Here is a 13,462-nt window from a genome sequence, read left to right as displayed (position 1 = left end):
GCCTTTTCAAAAATGTGTAACTTTGCTTTGTCTGCAGGTTAGACCTCTGAAATGCGTTTATTCATGCCATGGGCAGTGTATAATATTTGTATAAAGCTTCATTTTTTAGAAGGTGGAAGAACTGGATATTAGGTATCTTGTATACAAATGCCTTTTGGTCTAATCCTTCTCACTCCGGCAAATGTCTGTTGTTCTTTGTCTTTTGGTCTAATCCTTCTCACTCCGGCAAATGTCTGTTGTTCTTTGTCTTTTGGTCTAATCCTTCTCACTCCGGCAAATGTCTGTTGTTCTTTGTCTTTTGGTCTAATGCTTCTCAATCCGGCAAATGTCTGTTGTTCCTTGCCTTTTGGTCTAATGCTTCTCACTCCGGCAAATGTCTGTTGTTCTTTGTCTTTTGGTCTAATCCTTCTCACTCCGGCAAATGTCTGTTGTTCTTTGTCTTTTGGTCTAATCCTTCTCACTCCGGCAAATGTCTGTTGTTCTTTGTCTTTTGGTCTAATCCTTCTAACTCCGGCATATGTCTGTTGTTCTTTGTCTTTTGGTCTAATCCTTCTCACTCCAGCATATGTCTGTTGTTCCTTGCCTTTTGGTCTAATGCTTCTCACTCCGGCAAATGTCTGTTGTTCTTTGTCTTTTGGTCTAATCCTTCTCACTCCAGCATATGTCTGTTGTTCCTTGCCTTTTGGTCTAATGCTTCTCACTCCGGCAAATGTCTGTTGTTCCTTGCCTTTTGGTCTAATCCTTCTCACTCCGGCATATGTCTGTTGTTCCTTGCCTTTTGGTCTAATCCATCTCACTCCGGCATATGTCTGTTGTGCTTTGCCTTTTGGTCTAATGCTTCTCACTCCGGCATATGTCTGTTGTTCTTTGCCTTTTGGTCTAATCCTTCTCACTCCGGCATATGTCTGTTGTGCTTTGCCTTTTGGTCTAATCCTTCTCACTCCAGCATATGTCTGTTGCTCCTTGCCTATTGGTCTAATGCTTCTCACTCCAGCATATGTCTGTTGTTCCTTGCCTTTTGGTCTAATCCTTCTCACTCCGGCATATGTCTGTTGTTCCTTGCCTTTTGGTCTAATCCTTCTCACTCCGGCATATGTCTGTTGTGCTTTGCCTTTTGGTCTAATCCTTCTCACTCCGGCATATGTCTGTTGTTCTTTGCCTTTTGGTCTAATGCTTCTCACTCCGGCATATGTCTGTTGTTCCTTGCCTTTTGGTCTAATCCTTCTCACTCCGGCATATGTCTGTTGTGCTTTGTCTTTTGGTCTAATCCTTCTCACTCCGGCATATGTCTGTTGTGCTTTGCCTTTTGGTCTAATGCTTCTCACTCCGACATATTTCTGTTGTTCCTTGCCTTTTGGTCTAATCCTTCTCACTCCAGCATATGTCTGTTGTGCTTTGCCTTTTGGTCTAATGCTTCTCACTCCGGCATATGTCTGTTGTTCCTTGCCTTTTGGTCTAATCCTTCTCACTCCAGCAAATGTCTGTTGTTCTTTGTCTTTTGGTCTAATCTTTCTCACTCCGGCATATGTCTGTTGTTCTTTGCCTTTTGGTCTAATCCTTCTCACTCCAGCATATGTCTGTTGTGCTTTGCCTTTTGGTATAATCCTTCTCACTCCGGCATAAGTCTGTTGTGCTTTGCCTTTTGGTCTAATCCTTCTCACTCCGGCATATGTCTGTTGTTCTTTGTCTTTTGGTCTAATCCTTCTCACTCCGGCAAATGTCTGTTGTTCTTTGTCTTTTGGTCTAATGCTTCTCACTCCGGCAAATGTCTGTTGTTCCTTGCCTTTTGGTCTAATGCTTCTCACTCCGGCAAATGTCTGTTGTTCTTTGTCTTTTGGTCTAATCCTTCTCACTCCGGCAAATGTCTGTTGTTCTTTGTCTTTTGGTCTAATCCTTCTCACTCCGGCAAATGTCTGTTGTTCTTTGTCTTTTGGTCTAATCCTTCTAACTCCGGCATATGTCTGTTGTTCTTTGTCTTTTGGTCTAATCCTTCTCACTCCAGCATATGTCTGTTGTTCCTTGCCTTTTGGTCTAATGCTTCTCACTCCGGCAAATGTCTGTTGTTCTTTGTCTTTTGGTCTAATCCTTCTCACTCCAGCATATGTCTGTTGTTCCTAGCCTTTTGGTCTAATCCTTCTCACTCCGGCAAATGTCTGTTGTTCTTTGTCTTTTGGTCTAATCCTTCTCACTCCAGCATATGTCTGTTGTTCCTTGCCTTTTGGTCTAATGCTTCTCACTCCGGCAAATGTCTGTTGTTCCTTGCCTTTTGGTCTAATCCTTCTCACTCCGGCATATGTCTGTTGTTCCTTGCCTTTTGGTCTAATCCATCTCACTCCGGCATATGTCTGTTGTGCTTTGCCTTTTGGTCTAATGCTTCTCACTCTGGCATATGTCTGTTGTTCTTTGCCTTTTGGTCTAATCCTTCTCACTCCGGCATATGTCTGTTGTGCTTTGCCTTTTGGTCTAATCCTTCTCACTCCAGCATATGTCTGTTGCTCCTTGCCTATTGGTCTAATGCTTCTCACTCCAGCATATGTCTGTTGTTCCTTGCCTTTTGGTCTAATCCTTCTCACTCCGGCATATGTCTGTTGTTCCTTGCCTTTTGGTCTAATCCTTCTCACTCCGGGATATGTCTGTTGTGCTTTGCCTTTTGGTCTAATCCTTCTCACTCCGGCATATGTCTGTTGTTCTTTGCCTTTTGGTCTAATGCTTCTCACTCCGGCATATGTCTGTTGTTCCTTGCCTTTTGGTCTAATCCTTCTCACTCCGGCATATGTCTGTTGTGCTTTGTCTTTTGGTCTAATCCTTCTCACTCCGGCATATGTCTGTTGTGCTTTGCCTTTTGGTCTAATGCTTCTCACTCCGACATATTTCTGTTGTTCCTTGCCTTTTGGTCTAATCCTTCTCACTCCAGCATATGTCTGTTGTGCTTTGCCTTTTGGTCTAATGCTTCTCACTCCGGCATATGTCTGTTGTTCCTTGCCTTTTGGTCTAATCCTTCTCACTCCAGCAAATGTCTGTTGTTCTTTGTCTTTTGGTCTAATCTTTCTCACTCCGGCATATGTCTGTTGTTCTTTGCCTTTTGGTCTAATCCTTCTCACTCCAGCATATGTCTGTTGTGCTTTGCCTTTTGGTATAATCCTTCTCACTCCGGCATAAGTCTGTTGTGCTTTGCCTTTTGGTCTAATCCTTCTCACTCCGGCATATGTCTGTTGTGCTTTGCCTTTTGGTCTAATCCTTCTCACTCCGGCATATGTCTGTTGTCCTTGATCTATTGATTATAGCCCAAAGACAGAAAAAAACCATCAATAATATTCAAGGTGTTACTTTTAGTAAGTTGTTAGAAATTTTAATAAATATTAATAAATATCTGTATTTCGTCACAATATATATATAGATATAAGAAGATGTGGTATGAGTGCCAATGAGACAACTCTCCATCCAAGTCAAAATTTATAAAAGTAAACCATTATAGGTCAAAGTACGGTCTTCAACACGGAGCCTTGGCTCTCACCAAACAGCAAGCTATAAAGGGCCCCAAAAATTACTAGTGTAAAACCATTCAAACGGGAAAACCAACAGTCTAATCTATATAAATAACGAGAAAAGAGAAACACTTATGAACCACATCAACAAAAAACAACTACTGAACATCAGATTCCTGACTTAGGACAGGTGCAAACAAATGCAGCGGGTTTAAACAATTTAATGGTACCAAACCTTCACCCTTTTTCTGAAACATTAGTGTAACATCACAACATAGAAAGACACTATAAAATATCAACTGAAATAGCTTAACTCAATCAAAGGACATATTAACACCAGTGAACATACACTGAACAAATAAATTTGACCTATGATACAATGTAAACACAAAATAAATAAACTAAGGGAAGAATAATAAAAGTAGCATGTTATAGCCTTTTTGAGCTGTTGAGGCATAAAGCAAACATCAATCAATCATGTATTTGGTGTCGGAAATCATTAAAGGGTTTACCAGACCTAAACTTTTTTCATGGTACATTGACCAACATCCAAAGATATAGATAAATTATAATTGATCTAGAGAACCATTGTTATTGGTAAATTTTCCTCTAAGTTCACCTGAATTAGACCTAATTTTCATAGTTTATTTATCAACTTAACTTTTCGCAATGTGATAAGTTTCAGTTACTGAGAATAATAGGTGTTCTTTTAAAAATTATAATATTAATCACATGTCCATCTGACAGGGTTTACCGGACCTCTAACTCATTTCCATTTTTTTCGAAAATGTAACATTTTCATAATTAGTTCAGCTGCTGAATTACTTTATGTAAGAGGTCAATTATATTAGGTCTACAGAATCATTATAATTTGAAAATATATGACTGAAATGGATATCTGAATACCTCATGTTAATTGTTCACTAACCAATATCAAGTTTTCGCAGTAAGGTGATCTTTTACAATGTCATGTGAAATAGATCAACTATAAAGGGTCAATAAAATAATTGTCTGATTAAACTTTGCAAGTAGAAGTCAACAAGCTATGGAGAATTTTTGCTGATGAAATCCATGTTTTTTATACTGATACTAATATAGCCCCTTAAGTCTGGCAGTATGTCTTTATCCTTAGCTACTTTTTCATTTGCTAAACACTACATGATTCTATAAATAATACCCTTACTGGCTATGACATCTATCAGCCATAAGAAACATTTGATGGCATTGTCCAAGTAAAAGGAAATACTTGTATCTCCTAATAACAAATTACAACATTTATACACCCCCAGGACACTTTAGATGGTATGGTTTAAAGTAAAGGAAATATTATTATCTTCGAAAAATAACACACTAAGACATCGATCAGCCTTATGAGACTTCTGATAACATGGCCTAAGGCAAAGAAAATACCAATGTATCTTTATAACACCTCAGGACATGAATAAGTCCTATGAATATAGATGTCCTCAGGCATTTTTGAAGGCATGATCTTAAGACATAGAAATACCAATATCTCTCAATATTATTCTAGGCTATGTCCTTGTAAGAAATATTTTCAATCATAGGACTATATAGAATTTTACTGTCATAAATATGACCTCAAAAATCAATAAAATATCACAAAAACTGTTTTTTTAAATATTTTTAATGGATGGAATATATATGTTTCACTTATGTTCATTACTTGATCACAGTGTTAACATCCCACAATTCATTGCTCTCAATGACAGTTATATGAAAACAAAATGGAGTCACCACCTGAATATCAAAAGCATTCAGAACTGAAACAATATATACATATACTTCTTCTATGTAGTTTTAAATTAAGAATAAAATATTACAGACTGAGTTGCTTGCAGTGATAAAAAAGTTGCAACTCTCTCCAGAAAAGTGTCAATTCATGTCAAGCATCTGATTCATGTTACATTTTTTCAATAGGAAAAAGTTAGCTCATCTTTGAAAGGTTTCAATTATGCCAATTGCCTTTTCCCACATGCAATGATTTATGTGTATCTTTACTAATGTAAAGCTATAAATAATTCTGTATCATCTTTTTTTTTGGACACAAACAGATGTTTTATGCATTTAGATTTAAAAAATTTGAACATGAGTAATGAGTCTATGAAGATTTTCCAGAAAATGTTGTGTGAACTAAAACTTATATCATAGAAATATAAAAAAAATAATATTCTTTAACATATAATGGATCTATCCTTCTCAAGGTATTAGGACAAATATAACTAGTTTGAGATAAGGGTTTGTTCAATAGTAGATTTTAAGGATTTGGTAAAAAAAGTAAAACATTGCCGACACAGTTCTTGTTAGGATTTTTTGTTTACAAAAAGATATGGATCTGACTGAATAAGAAAAAAATTGCATTCTGCTATATACATCACCAGTATAATTGACATTGTAAATATCCTGTTTCACTGAAGACATTTGATACAAATATACTGTACAATTACTTACAACTTGACATTCCTTCAAAATAAATGGATTTTAACACTACATATAAAGATAAATTTTCAACACAAGAAAATTTAACACATAAATCATATCTGATTAAAAATAGTGAATACATAGTTTGTGACCATATAGACGAAGAAATTAGCTCAAGATGAAAAACTGTCGCTGGCAGTGACAGACGTAATAATATTTACACACTTAAAAAGAGTCAATATTTATAAAAAATGGAAAGTGGCATATCCAAAAGAAGCAGAAGAAATTGAGTGAATAAGTTCATCTTATAATACTTATTTGTAATCAATATAAATTATATATTCCAATTGCACTTATAAATTTGGTAAACTTTAAAGATATTGATAATGTAACAATGTTTTCACCTTCTGACAATAAGTTTATTAACAATTTGTACAGGAGAGAATAAAAATCACAAAAAAGAATAACTTTTTTCAAAAATGCAACAACTGAAATAGTTGATAAAAAAAAAACAGTTTGATCTTTGTGCTTTTGTATTTTTATAGTTTCTATGTAATTACCTTGTTTATAATTTCTTATGAACTAACTACATCTTTGAAAATAAATCAATCACAAACATTTCCAACTTACAGTAATAATAATTTGGTTGGGAAATTATTTTTTTATGATTAATAAGTTAAAAGTTATATACAAGTTATCATAAGAAATGATTAACATTTTTTTTTATGTAATTGTAATTTTTTTTACGAAATCAAATAATGAAATATGACTTCACATTTTTTTTATAACATAGTAATGATACTATTATTAGAAGGTAAACCATCTATTTGGTTTTTAAATAAAGAAAATAAAATCTGGTTAATTAGAAATTTCTTTGGTTTGATATGTATTAAATTTGAAGTCAAAATTTCAAGAAATATTTACTAGCATATGACTATCCAAAAAATAATTTAAAAAAACAACATTTTTCATGGATAATTGAGACAATTTCACAATGTATTTTCAATCTTTACTCAAAGACTGCATGCAGCAAGATTAAAATTGAATATATATATAAATCAATGCACCTTAAGAAAGTATAATTTTAATTTGAAAAAATTCTTTGGAATGACATTACAACATGATATAAGGGAACTCTCTTCGGCATATAAACTTAAAAATATTGCATTATAAAAACAAACTATGACCTGCATTTTATATTAATGACCAAAACAGCAAACAGAAACATTAACATATCTGATTAAAATATCGCCTGTTTGATGAAATCATATAGATAATAGCTAAACTTTCATATTAAATGGTATATGTTAAAACTAACTTGGGAATATGGAATCAATTAGGATGGAGTATTGATTATATAAATATGTTATAAATTATAAATGTGAAACTTTAATTCAAAATTGATTATATACTGTATTATGACCCGTGTAAAATTACAGAAATACTATTTCGTCACTGTCAATTGAAGTTTGATGTCCAAATTTAATTAGTTTACATACAATCATGAAAGGACACAATGCTGGATATAAATTATATAAGGAAAAGAACCAGAGTGACACTTTGCTCCATTATATTCAATATAATCACAAAATTATTCTCTCTATAACATTCAATCATGCATATCACATGAAAGGCTATGAAATCTCAAAGGAATTTTTCATGCATGAGTAGTTATTCTCATAAAAATGTCAGGAAGTAAATTGAAGAAAATTCAAATAAATATTTGATTATGGACAGAAGTGAACTATTAAGAAATAAAAGCACTGAAAGTGCTGTAAGCCAGGCAATGTGACTTGATCACCAAATGCATCATATCCATACATGTAAATACACATGTTTTATTCAAGGCAGTTGTTAGAGGCTCTCATTTCAGGTTTTAGAGGGATATACATACAACTTGAATAAAGGTCTGGGTCTTATGTAGACCTTGTTTTAGCAGGTAGATGTTAAATGAATCATAATCAAGTTAAGTAAACTTTCCTTGTATTCAAAAATGCCAAACAGATAAAAGACAGATGGAACAGTCTCATCAAGAGTTTATTTTGCAGATGAAGTTAACCCATATTAAAATCTGAATCAATCGTATGGAAGATATTATTTTTTATCAATTAGACTGGGACAATTAACAAAAAAAAATGTCATGTAAACTGCACTATAGTCCTCAAGCACAGCCATATAGTTAACCAGTGGGGAAATGAAAATGGATTGGGTTAAATGAATATCAAATTAAGCAATAAAAGAGTTACAATAACCATGAAGACTGAAAAGTCTTGATTGTCGGTTTCCTTATTTTTCAAATGTCTAGTACACATCACTGTCATCAGTTTTAAGAACTTAATATTTTCTTTACATAGCAGAATTCATTAGATTCATTTATTACTAACTACTGTGATTAGAAATTTACAGAGATGCTGTAAGAAACATTCCAACTAAGACTGTTCAAATAAAACAGGAAATTTAAGAGAAAATGATGTACAATGGATAGACAAATAAATACTTTGAGTTATATCAATATGTTGTAAATGTGCAGAAAAAATAGTGTGTTCCAAGAGTTTAATGAATTCAAAAGTACATCAAAAATAATAAAGATTACAATTAATATTGACTTATATAAATGGAACTAAAAATCACAGAAACCCAGGATTGTCTTTTTTCTGTTTTGTCTGCTTTTTGGCAATTTTTTTTTTTCATTTCGATTCTGTATAACAGAAATTATTTGTAACATTAGATAAAAAATGGGATAAAAATAATGATTCAGCATATGGATACCTCTATTTTAATCAGAACTTTGTTTTCTATTAACTACAACAGGCAAGTAATTCCAAATTTTTTTCCTATTGCAATTAGCAATTTTTTATATAAAAAAATTTGGTGTTTCATACAGAACAAATTTTCATACTTTATACATTTATACATGAAAATAGATTGACTGTTAAATACATATAGCACTATGTGTCCAATAAAACATGAAATATATATTACAACTGTAGAGTAAATCTTCCTTCCATTCTAAAGAAGTCATCAGAAGGGAGACAACTCATATAACATTATAGCACACTTGTCCTGTTACACAACACTGAATACTATGACTCATCGACTGATTTAAGCTCTTTAATTTGTTTAATAAGATATGCTTTTTCATCGTTGAATTGTTCGTCATCTGATCGTTCTGTGTGAAATTTCGTTAAAAAGTCAACAAGCTTTTCTTTGTTCCTAAGTAATATATCCAATATTGGCTTTGGTTTATTTGGATTTGCTACAAACACCTGCAAAAGAAATGATGATATAAAGAAAACTTTCTTTGAAGTCTAATTGCCTGAATATGTAGTAAATGGAATTCAGGTAGAATATTATATATACAATTAAGCCTTTGTATGAGGTTGATACAAGGATATATCGACCTGAAAGAAGTACATTGACTAAAGACAAAGTCTGAGGTTGATATACTTCTTTAGGTAGACATATCCTCGTATCGACCTCATACAAATGCTACAATTATTATTTTCAATATATCTGAAATAGAGCAGAAATTCATTTGATTGGTTGTCATGATTGTGTCACAAAGGATTGAGGTTTTTAGATTTAAATTATTAGATATTTTAAAAATAACTGCGCAATATCACTTTTCTATCTGCAGTTTTCAGTCTTCCTATGAAAAAAGTGTTAAACATGTGACTTGATCTAACAAATCAAATTAGTTAGATTATACAAAATAATAATAACACAAATAAAATGCTTCGCTGGGCGCAGCTTGATACGACCGCAGAGGTCGAACCCTGAACAGTTGGGGCAAGTATGGACACAACATTCAAGCTTGATACAGCTCTGAATTTGGATTGTGATTAAATATTTGACACAGCATAGGTTCTGACACAGAAAGAATGTGGTCTAAGAACTTCAATTTTTTTAATTTACCTATTATGGTCCAATGTCCAAAATCAAAATACATGGTTAGATTCAGCATATCAAAGAACCCCATATATTCAATTTTTGTTGAAATCAAACAAAGTTTAATTTTGGACCCCAACTTGAACAAACTTGAAAACTGGTCCCATAATCAAAAATCTAAACACATGTTTAGATTCAGCATATCAAAGTACCCCAAGAATTCAATTTTTGTTAAAATCAAACTAAGTTTAATTTTGGACCCTTTGGACCTTAATGTAGACCAATTTAAAAAACGGGACCCAAAATTAAAAATCTAAAAACACGGTTAGATTTGGCATATCAAAGAACCCCAATAATTCAATTTTTGATGAAATCAAACAAAGTTTAATTTTGGACCCTTTTGACCTCAATATGAACCAATTTGATAGCGAGCCCACAAAATAAAAAATCTAAATACATGGTAAGATTCAGCATATCAAAGAACCCCATATATTCAATTTTTGTTGAAATCAAACAAAGTTTAATTTTGGACCCCAATTTGGACCAACTTGAAAACTGGGCCAAAAATCTAAAATCTAAATACATGTTTAGATTCAGCATATCAAAGAACCCCATATATTCAATTTTTGTTGAAATCAAACAAAGTTTAATTTTGGACCCCAATTTGGACCAACTTGAAAACTGGGCCAAAAATCTAAAATCTAAATACATGTTTAGATTCAGCATATCAAAGAACCCCATATATTCAATTTTTGTTGAAATCAAACAAAGTTTAATTTTGGACCCCAACTTGGACCAACTTGAAAACTGGACCCATAATCAAAAATCTAAACACATGTTTAGATTCAGCATATCAAAGTACCCCAAGAATTCAATTTTTGTTAAAATCAAACTAAGTTTAATTTTGGACCCTTTGGACCTTAATGTAGACCAATTTAAAAACGGGACCCAAAATTAAAAATCTAAATACACGGTTAGATTTGGCATATCAAAGAACCCCAATAATTCAATTTTTGATGAAATCAAACAAAGTTTAATTTTGGACCCTTTTGACCTCAATATGAACCAATTTGATAGCGGGTCCACAAATAAAAAATCGAAATACATGGTTAGATTCAGCATATCAAAGAACCCCAAGAATTCAATTTTTGATGAAATCAAACAAAGTTTAATTTTGGACCCTTTTGACCTCAATGTGGACTGAGTTGATAACGGGGCCCAAAAATCAAAAATCTAAATACATGGTTAGATTCAGCATATCAAAGAACCCCATATATTCAATTTTTGTTGAAATCAAACAAAGTTTAATTTTGGACCCCGATTTGGACCAACTTGAAAACTGGGCCCATAATCAAAAATCTAAATACATGTTTAGATTCAGCATATCAAAGTACCCTAAAAATTCAATTTTTGTTAAAATCAAACTAAGTTTAATTTTGGACCCTTTTGACCTTAATGTAGACCAATTTGAAAACAGAACCAAAAATTAAGAATCTAAATACACGGTTAGATTCGGCATATCAAAGAACCCCAATAATTCAATTTTTGATGAAATCAAACAAAGTTAAATTTTGGACCCTTTGGACCTCAATGTGGACCAATTTAAAAACGGGGCCCAAAATCCAAAAACTTAATACACGGTTAGATTCAGCAAATTAAAGAACCCCAAGAATTCAAGAATAAAACCCCATTGAAATTGATCAAGAAATAAGCAATTTATACGAAGTATCTTCTTTTGCACAATACTGTGCAATTGAATATTTCTTGCTATTGTGCAATACTGTACAATTGACAATTTCTTGCTATTGCGCAATATTGTGCTATTGGATATTTCTTGCTATTGCGCAATACTGTGCAATTGAAGATTTCTTGCTATTGCGCAATACTGTGCAATTGAAGATTTCTTGCAATTGTGCAATACTGTGCAATTGAAAATTTCTTGCTATTGCACAATACTTATTATATAATAATTTACACATCCTGTTTGGTGTGTATCTCCTACCATATCATTATTATTTGCTTTTAAATATAAATCAGAAATAACCAACTTAAAATGGAAAATTTTAAAAGAAAAAAAAAAGGAAAAAAAGAAAAAAAAAGAAAAAAAAAAATTCCCCCCCCCAAATTTTTTGAACCCCCTTATGATTCATCACCCCCAAACTCAATCCCAGCCTTTCCTTTGTGGTATGGTACCTTGCAGTACAATTTCAGAGAGATCCATACACTTGAACACAAGTTATTGTCTGGAAACTAGAAAAATGCTTATTTTTGGCCCCTTTTTGGCCCCCAATTCCTAAACGTTTCGGGCAATTACCCCCAAACTCAATTCCAGCTTTCCCTTTGTGATATGGAACCTTGTAGTACAATTTCAGAAATATCCAAACACTTACACACAAGTTATTGTCATGAAACTAGAAAAATGCTTGTTTTTTGCCCCTTTTTTGGCCCCTAATTCCTAAAATTTTGAGGCAATTACCCCCAAAATCAATTACAGCCTTCCCTTTGTGATATGGAACCTTGTGGTACAATGTCAGAGAGATTCATACACTTACACACAAGTTATTGTCTGGAAGTTACAAAAATGCTTATTTTGGCCCCTTTTTGGCCCCTAATTCTTTAACTGTTGGTACCATAACCCCCAAAATCAATCCCCACCTTCCTTTCGTGGTATTGAACCTTATGGTAAAATTTCATGGAGATCCATTCACTTAAACTAAAGTTAGAGTGCGAAAACCAATGTGTCTTCGGACGACGCCGGACGACGCCAGACGACGACGACGACGACGACGCCAACGTCATACCAATATACGACCAAAAAATTTTCAATTTTTGCGGTCGTATAAAAATTGGTAAAAATCATTATTTAAGGACAAGAAGTCAACTGACGATTTTGGCAATGCTTTATTATTGTAGATCTTGTCTTGCTGATCATTTTTTACTATTTGAAGTTTCTCTCTATCTATTAGAGTTTTCAAGATAATAGGCAAAAACGTAAAAATGGGTAAAATCGTCATTATAGGACAATAACACATATATAAGTCGTCTGACAGTTTGCATATAAATGGATAGCAGTTGGATCTCAACAATCTGAATGATTGTGTGTGTGTCAGAATTTCTCTATCTATAGCTTTATATAGTTTTCAAGATAATAGACCAAACTGTGTTTTACACCTATGTTCTATCTTTAGCCATGTTGGTTGGCAGGTGGGGTCATCAGACAATTTTTTTAAAAAAGATACTCCAATGAAGATTGTTGCTAAGTTTGGTTCAATTTGGCCAGTAGTTTCAGAGAAGATTTTTGTAAAAGAAAACAGATGGATGTCAAGTGATGATAAAAAGTGTGCATCACCTACTTTACCAAATTTAATGTTGATATTTTTTTGGAGCAATTTCTTACTATAGGTATCACAAATGATCCATGAAAACTAGGTCAGGGTCAAATGAACCCTGTGTAACAGACATGAATACCCTACAATGATTTTATACAAACAAAATAGTTGACTTGTTACTTATAGTTAATGAGATTCTGACATAATCATGGAAAATAAACATTGACAAATAAACCATAGTTGACTTATTTCTGGTATTGGTATAACTGACATCATAAAGAAAACTTGCTAGCTTTGACCAAAAATTTGTAAGGGGTTCCC

At 33.2% G+C, this 13,462-nt stretch overlaps 2 protein-coding genes across 2 annotated transcripts in view; both read right to left on the bottom strand.

Moving 5' to 3' along the window:
• Positions 1–128: 128 nt before the first annotated feature.
• On the bottom strand, positions 129–5,964 carry LOC127737070 (uncharacterized). Its single transcript, XM_052247601.1, has 3 exons — positions 5,955–5,964; positions 2,120–3,271; positions 129–1,996 (listed from the first exon to the last, which is right to left on the bottom strand). Exons 1-3 carry the CDS (start codon positions 5,962–5,964, stop codon positions 129–131), a joined length of 3,030 nt encoding a protein of 1,009 aa, XP_052103561.1.
• Positions 5,113–13,462, bottom strand: part of LOC127738501 (protein Mo25-like) — a 33,464-nt gene continuing 25,114 nt past the window's right edge. The window contains exon 8 of the mRNA XM_052249787.1: positions 5,113–9,190. Within this exon, the coding sequence (XP_052105747.1) occupies positions 9,008–9,190 (183 nt within the window). The 3' untranslated portion in view covers positions 5,113–9,007. The remainder of the gene's footprint in view (positions 9,191–13,462) is intronic.

This window comes from Mytilus californianus, unplaced genomic scaffold, assembly GCF_021869535.1.
Source record: "Mytilus californianus isolate M0D057914Y unplaced genomic scaffold, xbMytCali1.0.p SCAF_4, whole genome shotgun sequence".
Taxonomy (NCBI): domain Eukaryota; kingdom Metazoa; phylum Mollusca; class Bivalvia; order Mytilida; family Mytilidae; genus Mytilus; species Mytilus californianus.
The sequence above is the reverse complement of the archived record's forward strand: the minus strand, read 5'-3'. Positions and strand labels throughout refer to the sequence as shown.